Genomic DNA, 22,094 nt, shown 5'->3' with positions numbered 1-22,094 from the left:
GGGATAAAGAGGCTAGTAAATAACAGTGACAGCGAATCTCCGTCCCTGCGGGCAGAGCGGGAGGCCCCCGCCTTGCTCGCCCTTCCTTTCGCCCCTGTCCGGTAAGGTTTGCGGTAAAACCCTGCCTCCCCGCCTGAGGAGAAATCCCGGAGGGGGGGGGAGATGGCGAACCTGGCGCTCTGCGGTAGCCCGGCGGAGGGGATTCATTGCACAGCAATGGCTTCCCTCAGCTCTCACCATCCCAGCCCTGTCCAAGGTCAGGAGATGCAGCGAGGAGTGCGTGTGAGGGGAGAGAAGGAAAGAGAGCGATCGAGGGGCTGGGTGTTTCGGTGATGGCTGGAGAACCCTTTCCTCAAGGAGCTAGATAGCTGTGTGAAATGGTGAACACGTAAATAGCTTGCACAACAGAGCTGTCCGGCCAAGCGGGAAGACATTTAACAGAAATCCTCCCGACCTGTGTTCCTTTCATAGATGTGTCATTTTGGTATACAGGGCAAGCACTACGGTTTCCTTCATAAAAGAATTGGGATTTGTTCCTCCCCGATTAGGGTTTTTGTTTTGTTTTTTTTTTTAAATTTAACATAAATCAGAGTAATGATAGTCAATTGTTTCTCACTTTGTTGCCTGCATACACCTTATCTGGTACAATCTGCATTGCTAGGTCATAAATATGTACCAATAGGGTAATCATTTGCCCTGATATTTAAGGAAAAGCATAAGCAATTATCACTGTATGTTTTTTCAGAAGGTCTGTGTTGCCTGTTTAGGATTTTTAGTAGCTATTTTATCATAAAACAGCTATGTGTTCCAGTCTAAAATGTACGTGACTATTGAGCAGTCTTTCATACATATTTAAATAGGTTCTGAAGAGCAGTTGTCTGGAGATGGCGAATGAACACATTAGGGGGGGGGGAAAAAGCCAACTCAGCCTGAATGGTTCTGTATCTTTCTGGAAAAAAAATAATCCATTTTCTTTTGGCGTTTTGTTTTCAGCAAAGCGCCAGAAGATTCCGATGACTGTATTCAATGAAAGGCCTTGGTCAGGGATTCAGATTTGTTCAAAACAAATATTAAATCCCACTGTGCGATTTTTATGCCTTTAAATGCAACTATCAATGAGTTATTCCACGAGGTCTTCATTTGTCCTTACTTTTAAATTGTGCAGAGAAAATAATGAACAAAAGATTGAAAATGGGATGCTTTCTGCTGCATTGTGTGCAGGATCTGTAACTGTAGTAATGGAATTGTTAAGGTGTGGAAAATACTTGAACCAAGATAGCAGGTTACATTGTTCACAAGAAGTAATTCATTTCCATTCCTGTTGGGGAAAAAAAAAATACATCCGTACTGGTGGGATTAAAATAGAAATTTTATTTTAAAATCAGATTTAGATGTTATGCTTCTATGAGATCCGTAGTTGATGAAGCTAGCAAACGTATTTGTGTTTATTTTTTTAATAACAAAAAAAAGGTAGCAACAATAACAAAAACGTTGAATGTCAAAGACTGTCTTTTAAGCATTTTTTTTACATGTTTTTCGCCTGCATGACAGAAAGGTGAGAGAAGCCTTAAATCTCTTGAGACAGGGTGGAACCTCTTGGTGTGAAATTCCTATTTCTCAACGATTACATTTATAACTAACCTTAGTAATTTAATGCAAATAGCTTAGTATCTTTGCTGCCTTATTTTTGTCTACGTAATGTATTTATGGGGTTTTAATTGTTTTATTCATAAACACATTGCTTTTTGGGAGCAATTAATTGCTTCCCCTGTATTGGAGGAAATAATACGAATTCCTGCCTTTTCTCTGCTGCATGTTAGTATAGTGTGGGAGTTTGTTTTTTCCATTTGTCCCTGGAGTGTAGGCAGCAGAAAAATGGGGTGGAGCAGACTGCAGATGCCGTTGATGGAGATTGCCAAGCGTAGTCCGGCATTGTGCTCCCGTAGCCGACCATGGATCAAATGGAGTGGCAAGCTGCCTTCTTGCTGCTGCAACTGATACACGTTAAGCTATGCAAATGCCATGAGAGGTATGCACTAGCTTCAGCAGGCACAAAGGCACATAACTGCAGTTGTCCATGAACTGCTTCAGGGATTGCGGCGTACTCATGGGGAAAACGTAGGGTTAGGGAGGCAAGGAAATTTTCAGCTAAAAATTCGGTGGGTTAGAAACACGTACAGCTGCATAATTAGCCATGTCAAAAAATACCTTCTGTCACAACTGCTACTCGCCTGTTTTCTACTGTGGTAATTGAAAGTAAACGTCTTTGGAGATATTTATATTCAAAACCTTCTTATTGAGTTTGTGTCTTTAAATTAATCCGACCCACTTGATTACGCTGTAGCAAGAGGTGTCATTTGCCAAGTCCAGATAACTTTCTTTACTTTCTGTTTTGACCTTCAGATTATGGTAGTACTTTTTTTTTTAGAAAAAGGTTAGTACATATCAAACTAATTAAGTTTTCCTGTTGATATTTGTAACCATTTTTGCATGGGGAGGAACCAAAAGGAAAGTATGAAACATGTGCTCTGATGGAATATGTATTTTGGAGAAAAAAAAAAAAAATTAAGCTATGTCCTTATGCTAGTCATTAGTTGAATGTTATCTTGATTTTCCCCCTCCCTTTTAGACTCTACATTCCTCCATCATGTTGTCATCATTTCGTAAAGTCAAAATCCAGGTATTTTTACATAATGCATGAAGTGTCGGCACCATACTTGCCTGCCTTTATTGCAATGACCTATTTGTAACAAAAAGCCATTAGAGAGTTTGTTCTATATAGCAGGTGCTTTATTTGTACTTCAGTGTTGAGTCTGATCTGCCTTTCCTTCACTACTTTGAATTTCCTAATTTCTGTCTGTGGTGCATGATGCGTGAACATTTTGTAGTTGTTACAGTTCAGTGTGATCGGCTTTGGTGTGGATTAATCTTCTAAGAGATTTTTGTTTTAAAAAGTACTTGAGCAGTATCTTTTTACTTATAGCATCTAAAAATCAACCATGATAAGATCTACATTGTAGGACATTATGCATTTGAAGTGGGCTTTGGTTCCTCTTCCATCCGCTTGCACAAATTTCTAATCCTTCTATTCTTGTGGTGTAACTGCTTATACATCTGTGGTGTTTTCTCTTCAGTGGTGGTAAAATAAATAGGAGGTATGGACCAAACTTCAGCTGGGTAACACAAGCAACTAGATTTTATCTGGAAAAGATAGTAATGTAGATGTTTATAGTACAATTAAAATTGCAATGAAAAGATAACAAATGGGAATGGAAAATGCTGGGGTTCATTATATAGTATCACATTACCTGTAAACTCTGCATTTCTGCAATGCAGTCAAGGTAATTTGCTTTCTCAGGAGTCTCAGCAGAGTGCGGTCCTTGCCAGCCCTGCATAGTTTTATCAAAGGTCTGTGGTGATATTAACAAAGCAAAGCCAAAAAAGCCCTTGTACTTAAAGGCGACAAATTTATATAGGCAATTCAGCTGCTCTTATTTGAATAGTGGAATTAAAATTTTAAGGCTAAATGCCTAAAAATGAACAGGACTTTAATAGTCTTCAGTATTTCAAAAGTGCATCGTTAAGGCTGTGCACAAACCCCCTAATCAGCCTAAATCACTAGCTTTGCAGCTTGCTTTAGTTCAAACATAATTTACCTTTCTTTTTTCTTTTAATGCTACAGTTTCTTGTGTCCCTATAATACCTACTTAAATTCTGGGCCTTGTTTGAATTTTACCTGTGCTGTGGTTAGTCTGTATGAGACTACGGCATTAAGCAGCGACTTCAACACATCTTGGGTTTTTGTACTGCAGCACTTGACGTTTTTCTGGCTTGGAATTTGTAGAGGTTTGAGGCTGTAGGTGACCCTTCCTTAACAGTAATTGGGAATGTTTGGACGCAGGGTTCTGCTGCACATAATCCACCCTTAAAATGTCTTTATTTTGTAGATTTAAGTTCATAACAAACCAAATGACGGGGCATTAATTTTGTGTTTTAAATCTGTAGTATAGGGTATATGATATGACAACCTTCAGTTACATCTTTGTAATGCAATATGCTTGTGAAATTCCCTCCACGGGAGCAGGAGCCAGTGCTGCGCATACTTTTCAGAAGGATTCTCTATTATTTACCTGCAGTACCAGTACATACTAACTTAGCACTAAGCTAAACTAGGCAGTCGTGGTGTTTTTGTGTTTGAGACATATGTAGTGGCTAACTTCTTCCCTAGCGTTTTGAGGAAGCTGTGAGAGGAAGAAATGAAAGTTGGAAAAGTGTACGTTATTTTTTTTTTCCTCTGTCCTTTCCTTTTGAAGGTTATTTTCAGATCCAATATTAGAATTAATTTTTTTTTTGCTTAAAGAAGAAGAACAGCAATCCATTCCCGTCCCCCAAGAGGGAGGCAGGAGGGAGTAGCCAATATCAGTTAAACGTTCTTTTGACAAGACTTACTATGCGTAATATTGAGGAATGCAAAAAAAATTCATCAAGCTGCTCATGCGTGTGTACTTGGGAAGCAGGGAGTGTTTTGATAGGGAAAGTACTCGTATTACAGGCTATTACTAGGGTCATGTATGCTGAATATATGTAACGCACATCAGGACTTGCCTTAAGAGAGAGTCATTATTTTACTGCATCTTAAGATAGTGATCTTTATATACTGATATCTAATTGCTTTTCAGGCAAAGGAGTTTAATTCTTTAAGCTTCATGTAATTGTTTTTAAAAATACGCTAAAATCTTCTGTATAGCGCTGAATTTATTTTACATTCGAGTTTTTAAATCCCTGAAAACATGTTTTGGTAAGGGAAATGCTGACAGCTCTTATGTGTGTCTGCCCTGGTGACACCACTGTAATTCCTGTTTAACCCACCTCGATACCGCTGTTTCCCGAACTCGAATGATGTTGCTGACATCATCATTGTTGCACTGCGGTGTCTATAAATATCTGCAGTTGTATATTCCCATGCAAATTTTAGTGTACCCTTATGTATAATTTGTATTGTCTGGGGAAGGCTAATCATTTTAGATTGAAGGATGAGAGTAATAAGGTTGTTTTGGTGTTTTGTTTTTTCTTAATCTTAAATTTACTTCTTTTTGTTGGTATTTTTTGGGAAAAAATACCGCCACAATGGTACAGTGCCGAAGAAGCATTTCTGATTATTTTTTTAGTTAGACATAAGCTGACGAGTGGCTTTCTAAAGTTAGTCTTACAGCATAAAAGTACAGTGGCAAATGCCTTCAGGACAGTTAAGATCCGCTGGTTTGGGGACGTTGTTGCGATGCCGCCTGCCTTGACTGTCTGGAAGGCCGAGGTGCTGGGCAGGAGCCGGCCGGTGCCATTCCTTCTGCCCGCACCGCCTGGAAGGTTCGCTCTGCCTGACCTTATCAGACGGCGCAGGCAGTGCCGGGAGGGGCCGGAGGCAGCAGCGATGTGGGGAATGTTGTCTCTGCGCACAGTGCCGGGGACGAGGCCGGTTATCTGGGGTCGGGTTGGGCATTTGTGTAGATCCCAACATAGGCTATGTTTTTCACGTTAAAAACATAAAGCTCAACTTGTTGTTGGCGGTTCTCTTGCTAGGGGTGCAGAGGTATATCATAGATGCCTTCGAATGATGTAGTTGAACCAAGAAGGTTTAGAAACATCTTGGAGAACTGCTTTGTATTCAAGGGGTGTACTGCAGTTCGAGCGTGAAAACATCGGAGGTAGACTGCATCATTCTGCAGCATCGATGACTTTTGAGTTCAGAGCTCCCTAGTGACTGCTGATCGCGCTCTGGCAGAGCACAGACTTGCTGACGTCAGCTGATCTGCTGCAGGAAAGAACAGTCTATTATTGCAAGACCAAAGCACTTCTTTTACAATTGACTAGCTCGACTTACTGTAGTTATAAAAGGAGCCTTTCTTTTAACAAATTCCAGCAAAAAGATGAGCCAGATTGCAAGACTTGTGTGGTAAGAGGCAAACCAGCTACCAGGCTAAATTACAGGAGGTCTCCTATTTATTTTTTTTAAATATAACAATAATTTAAATTATAATTTAAATAATTTAATGATTTGCATAATTTCAATAGTTTAAATAATTTAATACTTTAAAGTTATTTAAAATCACTTAGGCTGTGGAGGTTATTTCTAATAATGAAATATAAGTTGACAGCAAAAGACTGTACAGCGTTCCAAAGACTAACTAGGATTTCATTTTCTCCCGGTAATGCTCATAACCAGAATAAGCAGAGAGACAGGCTACAGTCATGCAGTACATTTAGACTAACTGCCATCTTGTTATTCCTGAACACAATTCAGCTTAAAAGAAGTGTTGTTGGAATTCAAACACAGTGTGACAGCACAGGAGAGGAAGATTTTAGCAATAACTTGCTCTCCTGGAGGGAAAAGGCTGTTTGAAAGAGCACTTGAAAAAACAGCTGCTTTCTCAGGGAAACAGATCTGCGGTTGAGCTCAAGTTATGTTCAGGGTTTTGATCTTTTAATACTCGGATACGCTAATCAAGCGGGGCCTTTGGTACCACTGCCAGACGAAATCTGGACTTCATTTATATAATACAATCTACACAGACTGGGTTGTTTTCTTTTCCTTGCCCTCTTTTGATAATAATGAATGAAATGCCCAGGCCTGGAAGAGAAAGCAAAGCTGAATTTTCTTTCCTTCCTTAAACTGCCGCAATGCAGTTGGGGCTCAGAGTTCACGGGAGTAACGACTGCTGCTGCAATGGCTGTCCTCTAGCAGGGTGGGACTGTTGGAAGAGAGCTCGGGAATGTGTGAATTCGCCCCCATATGTTCCTTTCTATCAGATGGTCCCTTTACAAGTGCTTGGAAACCAAACAGAAAACATGGCCGTATAGATCGCTTTCCAACCTGTGGAGTTTTTCATACAATTACGCAAGATCTGTCTAATTAAAGCATGCGGCTAACTAATGACTAAATAACAATTCAATATTTAACAACGTAGAGATTGCCCGTGCCTTTCTGTATGCAGTTGTAGACTGGGTTTCTTCCCTATCTTTGATACAATTGATGGGAAGTACGTTTAGCTTGATGCTTACAGAATTTATAATAAAAGCATTAAGTGAGCTTTACACGTAAACACTTGTACATCAAGATGTTAATTGCATAATTGTTCAAGCACGAAGTGTTTGTTGCAACATCTTCTTGATATGCAGAGTTGTCAAATAAGTGGGTAAATATCCAAAATCCGATGAGAATGATGATACTACTTTTTAAATTAGTGTTACAGTTCTGTTCTAATGCACAGATCTCTTACTGAAAATCAAATAGCTTTTTGAAAGTTTAGGAACTGAGCATTAAAGGTTATCCCAATTTTAATAGAAAGGAGATAAAGCAGAACAGTAGTCAGTTCTTTGCTGTCTGTGGTAACAACAGGTTTTAGTATATAAAGCAATGCACAAGGATTTTCAGTCAAAGCAGTCGGAGCAAGATCACTAGTTATATGAAATGCTTCTTGACTTGTCTAAGGTCAGATCTATGAAGCAGTGTGAGCCTTTGCATTGGCTTTTGAAAGGCTGTGGTGGGGGGTGGCAGGGTGGGTTTGTAACTTTTTAATTGTCTGAGAGAACAGAGAGGCGATACAACACAGAGAGAGGTGTGTGTGTATATATATATGTATGTATAATATATATAGATATGTGTATATATCTATATATACGTACTTATGTGGACCAGTTAGCTGTTGTTTAAAGAACAGTAATATTCTTACTTTATATACTGAGTATTTTAAATAAAATGTTTCCAGATTTTATGTTGTACAAGAAACATTTTATGTCTATTTATCTACGTATATATATCTGCACAGACACACATTTTCAACATTTGTATTAGACACTTGCATGCTACAGTTTGAGATGACATGGCCTTTATATGACTGCAGCCATATTTTTCCAAAACAGGTAGCTGTTAAATGTCTTCGTAAATATTCCTTTCCCATTATTTTCTGCTAGGAGTGTGTATTTATTTATTTATATGTATAATATTTATATTTTATATACATACCTGCACACACAGAGTAAGACTGTAAGTAAACCACATGTGAGTTTAAAAAAGCAGGCTTTTCTTTCATGGATCTCTTCCTACCCTACCGTTGTTTTATAATACAAACAAAATGTATTTTTTTTGGCTTTCAGAAAATGGATCCGAGTGGTGTAAAAGTGTTGGAAACAGCAGAAGATATCCAAGAAAGGCGTCAACAAGTTTTGGACCGTTACCACAGGTTCAAGGAACTATCTTCTCTAAGGCGCCAAAAACTTGAAGATTCCTATCGATTCCAGTTTTTCCAGCGTGATGCGGATGAGCTTGAAAAATGGATCCAAGAGAAACTGCAGATAGCATCTGATGAAAATTACAAGGACCCAAGCAATTTACAGGCAAGTCCTACTGCCATTTTGTGTTCCTGTACTATTAATATTAGGGCGTACCAGCTCAACTGGGATAGACAGAACAAACGCATAAATGTAAATTGATCTGAGAGCGGTGAAGAAAGATGGATGCAAATACCCGCAGCCTTACAAAGTGTTCTTCAAAAGCCTGGTTTCTTTGCTGAGATAATTGGAATATTTCTAATAATGGATTAGATGCTAAATCAGCATAGAAAAAGTTACACAGTGCGATGTAGTGTAAAACCAGCTTTGTTTAATTCTAGAATTTGTTGGATGCTTTGGCTCTGTAAATAAACGTGAATTAACTCTTATTGCTTCCACAAAAAAAGGCATTTGTAGAAAACTAACTTGTGTGGGTGGAACTAGCTGATGGGTTCTCAGATGTTTCAACACTCCAGTGTACAAGAGCAAATACAATAATGAAATAACTAAAATTAGGATGTTTGAATCCACCCACGAAACATATGGTACAGCTATGATTTCAACTGTGCTACTTTATTGTTTGTTTGTCGGTACTGAATATGCATAAAATACAGAAAAACCTTGATGCTGGGAAATGTAGAGGAGGGCTGTGCACCAAACCTCAGTCGTGCTCTTCGATGTTTTACTTGTAGGGGAAGCTGCAGAAGCACCAAGCCTTTGAAGCTGAGGTGCAGGCCAATTCGGGGGCTATCATTAAACTGGATGAGACTGGAAATCAGATGATTAATGAAGGCCATTTTGCATCTGAAACCATAAGAGTGAGTTTTAAAACTTTTTTTTTTTTTCCCCTCTTACAGGCTTTTCCTTAAACACTTTGTGCAGATTGCACGGATAATTCTATATTCTAAAACACTTTTTAAAATTCTACAGGTATTTGATTAGTGAAATCACAAGAGAATTTGTATTTGTAAAGCTTACAGATGTTTTTCACTTTCATGAGCACTCAGCTCATATCTCTTCTTGGATCTAGTTCTGAGGTGAACTATCTGCCAGTGGAGTCCAGGAACTTGGACTGGAAAATCATCAGTGATTTGAAGATGTATTGAAAGTCACAAGGCAAATGATTAATTATACTTGTGGTTCTTCCCAAAATGGCACAATATCAAGAAGCTGCAAATGCACAAGGCCTGGTGTCAGGGATGTTGACCGCTCGTTTTTTGCTTGTATATAGCATTTTAATTTTCTGCAATAATAATTATAAGTAACACAAGCAACTATACCAGTAGACTTCAGACATCTAATTTCTATGTGCTCTGGCTCAGATCAGGTCTCTAGTGATCTTTACTTTCTGGCTAAGTTGTACTGGCCCCACATTTGAATCTCTTTGAATTTGCTTTCCACGGCTTTTTCTGTGAGCTCCAAGTACAGTGCTCTGTCTGCTCTGTTTATCTGGCAGTGAACATCTCTTAGGACAGCTGCTTCCTCAATAACAAGCAGTAAGCTTTCTTCAAATCCTTTTCTGAGATCTACTGTTGGTTTTTTCTTTCTCTCTAAATCTCCCAACCTGTGTAATGCAATGACAAATCTATTTTTAAAATCTTTGCTGCTGCACTGGATAGGTTTATGTTTGACAGTATTTGAGTGATTATCAATGTTTTAAAATTTACAGTTTGCTCAGACTTTTTAAGTAATGACTTGACTTGAGAGTTATCTTTTACTCCTTCTCCTATGTATTCTCATTTTTTCTCTGGTTATGTTAGTGTTTTCTCTCTTATTCCCACACACATACATGCATGTACCCCACCAGTAAACACTTATTTTTGTGCTGCATACCAGCTTCTTCTCTAGGACTCATTTTGTTAAATCTGCTGTTTCTGGGCCTCAGTTGTTTCAGTGTCGGTTATGGCTGCATTTTTCTTTAATGCAAAGGAGTCTCCTTAGAGTTGTTTAAAGCTTTTTCCTTTATAAGGATTTGGATGTGAGCTGTTATAACTTCTCAAAAGAAGAACTCTTGTGATATTTTTTGCAGTGATTATCACAACTTAACTGATATGTTCAATGTTACGTTTCATTGTAACTAAGAAAAGATATTGACTAAGAAAAGCAGATTTTTTTTTTTATCTATTATATAATAAAAACCCCTAAAGTAAGGATTATTTTAGAAATCTCATTGTGATCGTATAATCTTTACCACAAATAGGGGGAAAAAAAACCCAAAACAAGCCGCTTTGCAGTTGGGTGATCTTAAATAATACCGTGTCTTAGCTGCCTAGTGTAAGTTGTTATTTGTGTTCTGTTTGGAGTGGTAATTTGCCCTTTAATGCTTCAGTCTTTCACGCCATACCGGACTGCACAGCGCCCAATAGTAACGACTACCCAAGTTGGGTTCCACATACGAGTAGGTGAAACTTTTGGCTGTGCAGTGCAACTTCTTTTTGCAATGTCTTCTTTCTTCCTTGGTTGGCAATTTGCACTATCCTTTTGGGCAGTGCTAGGAAATAGTTGTGTGAGCTCTTTCTTCCCTTGAAACCTACCTAACTGAACTTTCTGAATGGGTTAAATGGGTATCCGCCCATGCTAGATGTTCAAAAGCTTCTCTAGCGTGACTTTCAAGTTTCAGATCTCGATGAGCAAAGCGTTATAGATATGGGTGGAGCAGATACTTTCCTGTTTTGCAAGTTGTGTTTCTGTGTGGGAGTGTGGTTTTTCTTTTAATTGTCCATAAAATTTATGGTTGCTCCCCACAGTTCTGAAAGGCAGAGTGCAGCAAGAGAGAGACTCAATATTAAAACTAGTAACTGCTCCTAGTATTTCAGTATTATGTTACTTAACAATGTTGGCTAAATATATTAACTGATTAGTGCTAAGAGAAATGGTTAAAATACTGTAAAGTGGCACAAGTTTGACTTAAAACAAAATGTGTGGTCTTAAATAAAAATAAATTCCAAAATGAAGTCGCGATTCACTTATTGGGAGTTGACTTCCATGTAAAAGACTAGACATTTGAAGGGGACAGCAGCAAATTTTTGGTCTGACTTCACACTAGCATAGAATTTAAATCAAATTTTATCTCAAAATGTTTACCTCACAGTTACGTAAATGTAACTATTTGATAGCTTCATTAATTAATAACAAGAGTTTAAATACCCAGTTCAGTGATTTCTAACTTTGTGTTGTTACATCACTTTACATCATTTGAAAACTAATGACTGGAGATGAAATTGTTACGAGGTTTGTCCACCTTTTGTCTAAAGTAAGGTTTGCGATGTACAACTTCGGGGGAAAAAAGTCTTCTGTTAAGGTCAGGAAGGGAATAAATCTAATCTTCTCTGATACAGGATTTTAGTAACAACATCCTATTGTTCTAGACTCGGCTGCAGGAGCTGCACCGGCTATGGGAATTACTGTTGGAAAAGATGAGAGAGAAGGGAGTCAAATTGTTGCAAGCACAGAAGCTGGTGCAATACTTACGGGAATGTGAAGATGTCTTGGACTGGATCAATGACAAGGTATAATTATGACCTGCCTTTACTTTGTTCTTCATGGGAAATTTGACGTGTTTGTGTGGAAGTTTTCTATCAACATAGAGTTGCTGGAGTTCAGGTAGTCACAGAGAGCTTTTAAAGGCACCTATATGTTTTATTTAGGTTATTCATACTGTATAAGCAAGTAGGTATGCAGACTACTATTTCTTCTTTTGCAGCCACAAAAAAAAGGTACTAGACTAAGGGAGGAAGCCTGCATGTTGGAGAGCATAGTTAAACATAATCAATTCTTTCTTTGCTTTGAGGAGACCTTCGTATTTCTCATAGTAATCAAATAGTTTCCTGTAAGGGAAATCTACAACATGTAAAAGAAAATGCTTTTTATAAATATTCTAAATGATCTGTTATAGAAAGTAGCCAGCCTAACCAGCAAGCAGTGTGTACATAATTACTTCATGATTGGAATATCTTTAGCTATACATTGTAAGGACATTTGCTGCAAGAGAACTTGTTGGCTCTTGATTCTTTGAACTCTGAGGAAACAGACCACAAACCACACTATCGAAGAAAAAAGCCACAAAATGATCATATAGGTTTTCTTAATGATGGTTTGCTATTTTGTGTCACTGTGGGTTCAAACTATAAACCCTGCATAACTGTTACTGAATATGACAGTGCACTTTTCATAAAGAAATCTTGCATCAGAAGCCTACAGCAAATGCCCGTAAACAAATTCTAGTCACTGTGTGTACTCCGAAATAGCATGGGCAATTATTTTGTAGTTTTAAAAGTATGCTTTTTCTGTGCATATTTTCTTTCAGTAATTCAGGTTGTTGTAATAGTGATCATCGTGCACAGAAGAGAAAACTTATAGTAGAATTGGTTATATGCAATAACGTGAAAAATGAATAAGAGCAAGCAAGATGAAAAAATAATACCCTTAGTGATCTTGCATGTTTTCTGCAATAATGGAAAGATGTTGGGGGGGGGAGTGGAGTTTAAAGGAGGAAATGTTGTAGTTTTAAATCTGACTTTAAACATCATGATTGTAACTATCTTTGACCTATTCAAAATTAGGACAGTTTGCTTCCTGATTTCTAGTATAACCTCTTTCCCATAGGTTATACTGAAATTTTTTTTTTCCCCTCAATGTGCTAGGAAGCAATAGTGACCTCAGAAGAGCTTGGGCAGGACTTGGAGCACGTTGAGGTTTTGCAAAAGAAGTTTGAAGAGTTCCAGACAGACCTTGCAGCTCATGAGGAAAGAGTAAATGAAGTGAACCAGTTTGCTGGCAAACTTATCCAGGTAAACATTCATGTGTGTTGAAAATCTCTCTTGGCAAGTCTGGTGTAACACAGCAAGCTTTTGTCTGCAACTTCCTCTTTCCCCCACCCTGGTTTGGTAGCAGATCTTTTAAGTTTTACTCTCGTGTGCCTAGATCCTTGGCTATCTTAATCTTAAATGGTCATCATTTGATTCACTTGTTCTTCTGCTGACAGCTTGAGTAACTGCCCCGGCTGAGAATGTTCCTGAAAATGTGGAGAGTAGTGATTAGTAAGAGAAACTGTCTTATTTGGGGTTAAATTTATTTCCCTTGGACAACCAAGATTAATATATATTCTCTTCTGGTATGTCATCTGGGGCTTGATCAAGGATGGAGACAGGGCAGGAAGTATTGCATTCCAGGAAAAAAAGCTGTTTACAGCCCTCTTCCCATTGACTGATTAGTGCATAGGGAAACTTAAACTACTGCAAGAATATTGAATGTTTATACAGTGAGGTTTCAGGAAAACTATCAAATTGAGTGATCATCTGGAAAGTACAGTTATTATAAATTGATCTCTTGAAAAACAGTGGTGTTTCGAGGTTTTGTCAATGGATGTAAAATCACAGAACACATGAAAACAGCATTTTTCCTTTGATCACTAGGAACAACACCCTGAAGAGGAACTGATAAAGTCCAAACAGGATGAAGTAAATGCAAGCTGGCAGCGTCTTAAGGGGCTTGCCCTTCAGAGGCAAGGAAAACTCTTCGGGGCAGCTGAAGTTCAGCGCTTCAACAGGTATGATCTTGGCTGGATCTGCTGAAGTGATGTAACATTTGTGTGCATGTTTAGTGATGCATTCAGCTGCATACAGTATTATGAGAAGAGGTACTGTTGTCTGTTATGTTTTTGCTCTACTCTTCCTCATGACTTGTTGAATGAGGACCTTGTGTTCTAGAATTGCCATAGAATAGTCATTCTGATTTAGCTTTTCAACACTTGGCAGTTTTGTTCATTCTTGCTAATGGCAGCTTTGCTTCCCTTTCCTCTGAGGGCTTTTCCCCCCAATTCTGTCCTAGATGAGCCTTAAAAGGGGTGGGTTTTTGTTGTCAGATGGATGTCAGTCCAGTTGTTCTGGGGGTCTTTGAGCAGTGTCTTTCTATCCTCATCTCCATCTACAGCATTTTGAGATTTGCTGTAATTAAGTTGGAGAAGGGTCCAGAGAGGAAAATGGACCTACTAGGTGATGGTGCTCAGCGGTGCTATAATTCCTGGTTCTCATCTGGTGACACCATCTGAAGAATGGCCTACCAGTACGCTTCAAGGTTTTTTTGAGATTTAAAAAAAAAAAAGTGTCTTTTTTTAGGTGGTTTATTGGTTTGTTGGTTTTGTTTTTTTTTAAAAAGGATGATTGTAGTTGGCTGCAGTGTTTATATGTATGGGTTTGTATGCCAGTACGTCTGGCACACATACAGGAAAACATCCTGCTTTCTTCCTTTTTCCATACAAGATAAACTGCTTTCAATTTGTGCTTTGTTTTGAAGGGATGTGGATGAAACAATCAGCTGGATTAAGGAGAAAGGGCAGTTGATGGCCTCAGACGATTTTGGCAGAGACTTAGCCAGTGTGCAGGCTTTATTGCGTAAGCATGAAGGCCTGGAAAGAGATCTGGCAGCTCTGGAAGATAAGGTACCCATATGAGATGCGTTTTACCTACACCATTTAAAATGAGGTAACCTGCTTGTAAAAGGCTAGAAGCTTACTCGCTGTTTGTGACTGGGTTTAGGTTAAGGCCCTTTGTGCGGAAGCTGACCGTTTGCAGGAGTCTCACCCAATAAATGCTTCTCAAATTCAAGTGAAACGGGAGGAGCTGATTGCCAACTGGGAACAGATACGAACTCTGGCAGCAGAGAGGCATGCTCGCCTTAATGACTCCTACAGGTAGGAATACTATCATGCTGAAATGACCTTTCTTCCTTACTCAGATTTGACAGAGGGCTCTTGGGAGGAGAAGAAAGGGATGCTGTTTCCAAAATTCTTGGATGATTCTGGTGTTTTCAGAAGCAGACTTGTTCACCAAATTATATTTTACAATAACTTCTTATAGTGAAAGAAATATGATAAATAAATACTTCTAGCTTTTGGTCATTCTCTGGATGTGGATCAATTATGAAAATAGACACCTTGATGGTTTAGGACGTTTGCTTTTTTCCCATCTGAGTTGGTATCTGCATTTTGAAGTACATTATCTGCCTATATTTTAGTTTTGGTGTTTTTTTTTAATACACATATTACAAATCTGTTCACTGTGGAGTCCTTATGATTCTCTGTGAAAAATAATATGGTATATTATGGTATAGACTAAATGAAGTACCTGTTTCTGTGATAGCTGCTTTGTTTCTGTACTAGCCTGGTCATCTATGAAACATAATCTGTTAGATCACTATTGAGGAGCCATACTAAAAAGAAACTTATCCCAATACGGTGGTTAGTTTACATCCTTTCTGGTTTTATTTTTCTGCTGTTTGTTCCCTCCCATGAGGTACGATTTATGGTGGTGGAGACCCACACAAGTAATCATTTTTCCTTTGCCTTCCCTGTCACAATCTCTTCAGATCAATTAACAGCAAATTTAAAAGGGAAACAGAGTCTGATCACTTTTGCTGATAAGTGTTAAGCGTGTGCCAAAGGCAAGAACTGTAAAGGCATGCTGAAAGGAATCTGAGAATTTGTTTGCTTGTTGTTTTAAGGCTGAGGCGTGTGCAGTTGAAACTTTCTGTCAGTTCTCCCCCACCACCACACACACTGCGTTATGGTTGTGACAGAAGCAGTCCCCTGGGCTATCTTGAAACACTCTGCTTGAGAACTATCTTTTGATTTCTGTTCTCTTCAACATACAGGCTTGTAGTTAGGAATATTCCTTTTGCTTTCAATATAAGTTACATACAAAACATGTCTTAGAGAAATTGATTTTGAACCTAGCATTTTCCTAACTTTAAAAAGTTTGGTTTTTTGATTGAGAGCATATTTAGTTATTTAATATTCTGATTGCATTTTGGTATTGTCTTGTTTTGTTTCTATCTGAGGAACAGCTTTTATGTTTGTAACCCTTTCTTTGGGATAAGGATGGAGAAACTATGCAAACAAATCATTCCCAACCGTTTTTTCTTTTGCTTTCCTAAGGCTGCAGCGCTTTCTTGCGGACTTCCGAGACCTCACCAGCTGGGTGACAGAGATGAAGGCTCTGATAAATGCTGATGAACTTGCCAATGACGTGGCTGGAGCAGAAGCCCTTCTAGATAGACATCAGGAACATAAGGTATAATGGTTATACAGCCAAATCCAGTCAGCAACCCTCAACAACTGATTTGTATGTCTAACACAAGTCTCTGAGTCAGAACTGCTGATGTTGTATCACTAGAATCCTTTGATCGTGCAACTAACACAGTACTAGATTGCTGTCCTGATTTAGTATTTTTACTTTGTTTCTTGATAGTAGATATACACTAAAAAGTAAGAATGCTTATGATAATATTTTTATAAAAAATAATTAGACCTGATAGCAATCAGTTGGACTAATGACTGTTTTAGTCCTCCATCAAGAGGAATTGCTATAAGTAAGCAGAAAGAGTGCAGCTTAAAACCAACCTTTAGTTTCATTTTAACGTGAATTTATACTTACCTTATCTGCATTGTAAGGTAACATATTTCATTCTGGTTTTCATGTTAAGTTGAATGTTTATCATTCAGGTGTCCAGACTGTTGTCTTTGTTACTTTCAATAGCAGTTTTCATATTCTGACACTCTATTCTAAGGTAAATTTTGGTAACAGCTTATTCTGTTACATATCCCTTTCATAGGGAGAAATTGATGCCCATGAAGATAGCTTCAAATCTGCTGATGAGTCTGGCCAGGCTTTGCTTGCTGCTGGGCACTATGCTTCTGATGAAGTTAAAGAAAAGGTGAGTTGAGAGCAAGAGCTCCTAGAAGAATTTTGTCTTTTTCTTCTGTGTCCCTTAATTTAAAAGTTAATTTCTTGTTAAGATCGTAAGCTGCAAAGTATCATCCCTCTAGGTTACAGGGCTTTTTAAATGTATTTAAGTAATGTGTGCTTTTCATTCTCAAACTGACAGCTTCTGCCTATCTATTAGTAGGAACTATTAGGACTGTTAGTACTATCTTCTAGGAACTATTAGTATATCTTTCCTCCAAAAGAAAAATGGGTTATCTGTTTATCTAAGTTTAGGTTTGCTATCAGAAGTGTCAGTAAATATTTAGTATTTCTACATTTTGGTTTTCAAGCTAATGGGGCCTCTCATGAAGGCTGCATATTGAAACATTGGCCAATCAGACAGTTCAAATGCCGTAAGTGAGAGTGGGCCAAAGAGATTTCAGAGGCTGAGAGCACAGGATGGTTTGCTGAAGAACAACTTTTACAAATAGGTCTGCAGTCAAAAAGAGCAGTTGTCCATTAAATATCTCTGTAGATTTAATTTGGAAAAGGAGAGGTTTCTGACTTCAGTCAGAAGGTTGTAGCCACTACTCAAACTTGATAAGCTGAGAAAAGGCTTGCCCTATATGAGGATGATGATGTCAGTAACAGGAGAATGATTCTTTACACAGGAGGTCACTTTCAGTCCGGTGTTAACTACTTTTTTTAGAGTCACAACTTGATTTTACATAGAGGTGGAAATGAACCAGTCTGTTAAATATAATTATTATATATTACTCTTCCCAATCCATTAGCTGACCATCCTCTCGGATGAAAGATCTGCCTTGCTAGAACTATGGGAGCTTCGCAGGCAACAGTACGAACAGTGCATGGACCTGCAGCTTTTCTACAGAGATACTGAACAAGTTGACAACTGGATGAGCAAACAAGAAGTGAGTGCATACCTTTGAACTCTCCAGATATGGTTGATTTTCATTTCTGGCTAGTCTTCTGTAGACTTAAACAATTGGTATTTACTAGTGGCAGTGACTACCACTAAACATGCACTAGTGAGCAGGGTGCTGTGCAGTTATTTATCTGACTGCCAAGCTGCTACAATGACTGTTTCCATCTAATGCTGAAACTATTAGTTGTGACAAGTTGGCTTGAGATTGCTTCTATGTGTGTTAACTCCTGTAAAATGTTGTTTGAATAAGAAGCTAAAAAGAATTATTCAGAACCTTTGGCTGTTAGAGGTGTACAGGGAACACCGTTCCAGTATATCATCCTTTACTTTTCAATAATATCATATGGTAGGAAATGTCACTGGCTGTGCTTGAGCTGATTTAGGGCAGCTGAGCATGGAAACATAAAAATGTGTTTGTTTCCTTACTTTAGGCGTTTCTGCTGAATGAAGACCTTGGTGATTCTCTGGATAGTGTGGAGGCTCTTCTAAAGAAGCATGAAGACTTTGAGAAATCCCTAAGTGCCCAAGAGGAGAAAATCACAGTAAGACATTTACATTAGGTGATCACTAAATGGGGAAGAAATAAAACAAGTGAATTTGTTGGCTGGGGAGGAGACGCTGCTGGAGGATGACTGAGAAGGATGGGGCTTGCTCTGCAGAATGACCCACTGATATGTGGGATGTATTATCTCTATGTGTATTGTCTCTGAAATTGAAAAGAGTGGAAAAGATAGGATAGGGCTTGATTGCTGCCTCAGAGAGCTGAGTAACCCAGCGCTTGCATATCATGCCAGCACGGGTGTGGATGAAGATTTGTCAAAAATCTGCACTCTTCCACATGTAAGATGATGGTACAGATAAAAAAGGGTGTAACAATAGCTATCTTAATGGCTTTCTGTTAGTTTTAGTGTGATAAACTTTTGAGAATTAATCTACTAAGTAAGCTTGCACAAACAATTTGTATTACACCAAGTAAATGGAAAACTGTTTTCTCTTTAGGCATTAGATGAGTTTGCTACTAAATTGATTCAGAATAACCATTATGCCATGGATGATGTTGCTACACGCAGAGATGCTGTAAGTATCTTAAATAGATTTGGACTGTAGACTTTAAATCATGTTCTGCTTTATTATTTTAAATGGTATGACTGCCATACAGGATAAGTCAGTGGAGCTCTCCCAAAAGTACAGATAGAGCGGTGGTTCTTACAAGCTTGAAGAATTTAAAAACCGTTACTTTTTTTTTTCAGCTGCTGAGCCGCCGAAATGCCCTTCATGAAAGAGCTATGTACCGCCGTGCTCAACTTGCAGATTCTTTCCATCTGCAGCAGTTTTTCCGAGACTCTGATGAGCTAAAGAGTTGGGTTAATGAAAAAATGAAAACTGCAACAGATGAGGCATACAAGGTAAACACAAAGGCGAACGTTAGAGTAATTTTAAGGCAATGCCAGGCTTAATGTAATCACTCTAATAGTATGAAGCAGTGTCAGCCAAAATGTTGCTGATAGTAGGCAGTATTAATGGCAACAGGAGGAATTGCAATTTCTCCCCGACCCCAAGGGGGATTTTCCTATCATGCTGTAATCATGCTTATTCAATAGCTTAAGTGTTCTGATTTCAAAGGCGCATTTTTGGCACCAAATCCTCTTGTGACATCTTGGCATGTCTATGAACGTAGTCTAATTTTAAAAATTCTTCAGAGACCTATACATACTAATTTTGGATTGAAAGGTGGTTCTTCTTTCTTCATCTATAGGATCCATCAAACTTGCAAGGTAAAGTTCAGAAACATCAGGCTTTTGAAGCAGAGCTTTCTGCTAATCAGTCTCGTATTGATGCACTGGAGAAAGCTGGCCAGAAGTTGATTGATGTCAATCACTATGCATCTGATGAAGTGGCAGCTCGCATGAATGAAGTTATCAGCTTGTGGAAAAAACTTCTGGAGGCCACTGAGCTCAAAGGTACGACTTGCTCAGAAGAATAGGGGCAATTCTTTTTCTAGAGAGTTTAGCCAGGAGAAGACAGGAAGTGAGTTAAATGAAGTGGAAAACTTAAGTCGTCTTCTCTTTTCCTCTTGCCACTCTGTCTCGGTCAGGTATAAAATTGCGTGAAGCCAATCAACAGCAGCAGTTTAATCGCAATGTGGAAGACATTGAGCTGTGGCTGTATGAAGTAGAGGGACACTTGGCTTCTGATGATTATGGAAAAGATCTTACTAATGTTCAGAATCTTCAGAAGAAACATGCCCTGCTAGAGGCAGATGTTGCTGCCCATCAGGTAAGGGAAATAGTTTTTCTTCCTGCCCTTTCAGATCTGCTCACTCAAAAGTATTCGCTCCAGAGACCTTAGCAGGTCTGTATTTTCATAAGTTTTGTAGCTTTGGGCTTTACAGCTTATTTATCAGAAATAATTTTGAACTGAAATGTAAATTGTATGTCTCTAAGAACAGTATCTTTGTGAATTTGACAAAATTAGCTTTTTGAAAAAGTAAAATGATTCCATACCGTGACCTGCTGACAGCACAGCATTGTTTTGTGCTGTGAATACCAACTTAAAAAGATGTGCTGTGCTTTTTGTAGGAAACAATTCCCCTTAGACGCTCCATTTGCGAACAGCTTGTTCTTGTTCAGTTTTTTTTATATAGCTCTAAGAAATGGGAGGGGAGGAGGAACAGATCAGTTTTTAAATATAGAACTTTACAGCAAATGGTTCCTACGTTTGCAAGTGATCTTTAGGGGGATTAAATCCACAGTAAGGAAATCAACAAATTCTGGGTTCCCACAACTGGAATTATCAGTTGTTAACAATTGAGAAGTGGTTCATCTAGAGTAGCACATCTGTAAAGTTAATGTAATTTCAGAAATCTTTATTTTATTGAATTGACAGATTAAAACCAATTACACTTACATAATGTGTTGAGTATTATCTGGGACATAATTATTACCAGAATTACTGCAGCTGAGGTTCTCTTCTCCTGTCACAACATAACTTATTAGCTAAGACCTGAAAATACTCTTCAAATGTTTTCAGTCACTGCAGCCATCTTACAGAGATTCTGAGATAATGCTATTGCTGAATTAATTTTAGGATCGTATAGATGGCATTACCATCCAGGCACGCCAGTTCCAAGATGCTGGGCACTTTGATGCTGACAATATCAAGAAGAAACAAGAAGCTTTAGTAGCTCGTTATGAAGCTCTAAAGGATCCTATGGTAGCTCGCAAGCAGAAACTTGCAGATTCTCTTCGCCTGCAGCAGCTTTTCCGTGACATTGAGGATGAAGAGACCTGGATTAGGGAGAAAGAACCTATTGCAGCTTCAACAAACCGAGGTTGGTCCATCCTGGTATCTCCAAGATTTAGATGTCAGAATTGCTCTGTTATAACTTGTCTTTTTATGGAACATTATGTGGAAATTTCTGATATGTTTATTAACGTTGCCTGGAGTTACATACTTGCCGTCACCCATGGTTGTTCCAACTGTTACGTTACTTCTGCAGTTCCAATGGGTAACTTAGTTTTCATAGTGCTCTGTCTTCGTTGTGATAGTACTTATTCTGCAAGTTTGTCTAGCACTGGTTGCAGCTTCCTTGAAATTTTTGTGTAGTCTAACGACTCTAAATTAGCTGATTAACTATTTTATATCTTTCAGGCAAGGACTTAATTGGTGTTCAGAATCTGCTAAAGAAGCACCAGGCTTTGCAGGCAGAAATTGCAGGCCATGAGCCCCGCATTAAAGCAGTTACACAGAAGGGAAATGCTATGGTGGAAGAGGGTACGTCTCAATGTTTTCTTAACTCTTCCTCTTTCAGAAATCCAAGTCTTTGTGCTGGACTTTGTTCTCTGGCCCTGTACAATTAAGAATCACTGCCTGTTTTTATCCAGGCAATAGACAGGTACCTGCTAGCAAGATGAACTTTTGGTCATTCTTTCACCTGAAAATAAAAACAGATTCCTTGATGGGAACCTGTCGTGATTTTCACAGATCTCCATTTGCTCTTGACAAACACGTATGAGCCCTGTATTCAACAGCTTTGTGCCTATGATATTTAGTCTCTATTTTTAAATCTATTAAAGGCTTGTATCTGAGATACGTAATCACGATGTGAGAGATGATCCTCC

The 22,094-nt window shown here is 38.5% G+C and overlaps 1 protein-coding gene across 5 annotated transcripts in view; it reads left to right on the top strand.

Moving 5' to 3' along the window:
• Nucleotides 1-2,006: 2,006 nt before the first annotated feature.
• SPTAN1 (spectrin, alpha, non-erythrocytic 1) overlaps nt 2,007-22,094 on the top strand; it is a 50,395-nt gene continuing 30,307 nt past the window's right edge. For 3 of the 5 annotated variants that reach the window (XM_009322115.1, XM_009322114.1, XM_009322116.1), the window contains exons 1-19: nt 2,007-2,029; nt 2,630-2,680; nt 8,152-8,391; nt 9,018-9,143; nt 11,694-11,834; nt 12,969-13,115; nt 13,740-13,873; nt 14,620-14,764; nt 14,862-15,016; nt 16,259-16,394; nt 16,936-17,037; nt 17,822-17,959; nt 18,405-18,515; nt 18,973-19,050; nt 19,224-19,379; nt 19,730-19,934; nt 20,069-20,250; nt 21,061-21,304; nt 21,625-21,747. In XM_009322115.1, the coding sequence (XP_009320390.1) occupies nt 2,648-2,680; nt 8,152-8,391; nt 9,018-9,143; nt 11,694-11,834; nt 12,969-13,115; nt 13,740-13,873; nt 14,620-14,764; nt 14,862-15,016; nt 16,259-16,394; nt 16,936-17,037; nt 17,822-17,959; nt 18,405-18,515; nt 18,973-19,050; nt 19,224-19,379; nt 19,730-19,934; nt 20,069-20,250; nt 21,061-21,304; nt 21,625-21,747 (2,596 nt within the window). In that variant the 5' untranslated portion in view covers nt 2,007-2,029; nt 2,630-2,647. The remainder of the gene's footprint in view (nt 2,030-2,629; nt 2,681-8,151; nt 8,392-9,017; nt 9,144-11,693; nt 11,835-12,968; nt 13,116-13,739; nt 13,874-14,619; nt 14,765-14,861; nt 15,017-16,258; nt 16,395-16,935; nt 17,038-17,821; nt 17,960-18,404; nt 18,516-18,972; nt 19,051-19,223; nt 19,380-19,729; nt 19,935-20,068; nt 20,251-21,060; nt 21,305-21,624; nt 21,748-22,094) is intronic. The other 2 variants (XM_009322113.1, XM_009322112.1) reach the window with 1 other exon arrangement.

Source organism: Pygoscelis adeliae, unplaced genomic scaffold, assembly GCF_000699105.1.
Source record: "Pygoscelis adeliae isolate BGI_AS28 unplaced genomic scaffold, ASM69910v1 Scaffold114, whole genome shotgun sequence".
In the NCBI taxonomy this organism is placed as follows: Eukaryota; Metazoa; Chordata; class Aves; order Sphenisciformes; family Spheniscidae; genus Pygoscelis; species Pygoscelis adeliae.
The sequence above is the reverse complement of the archived record's forward strand: the minus strand, read 5'-3'. Positions and strand labels throughout refer to the sequence as shown.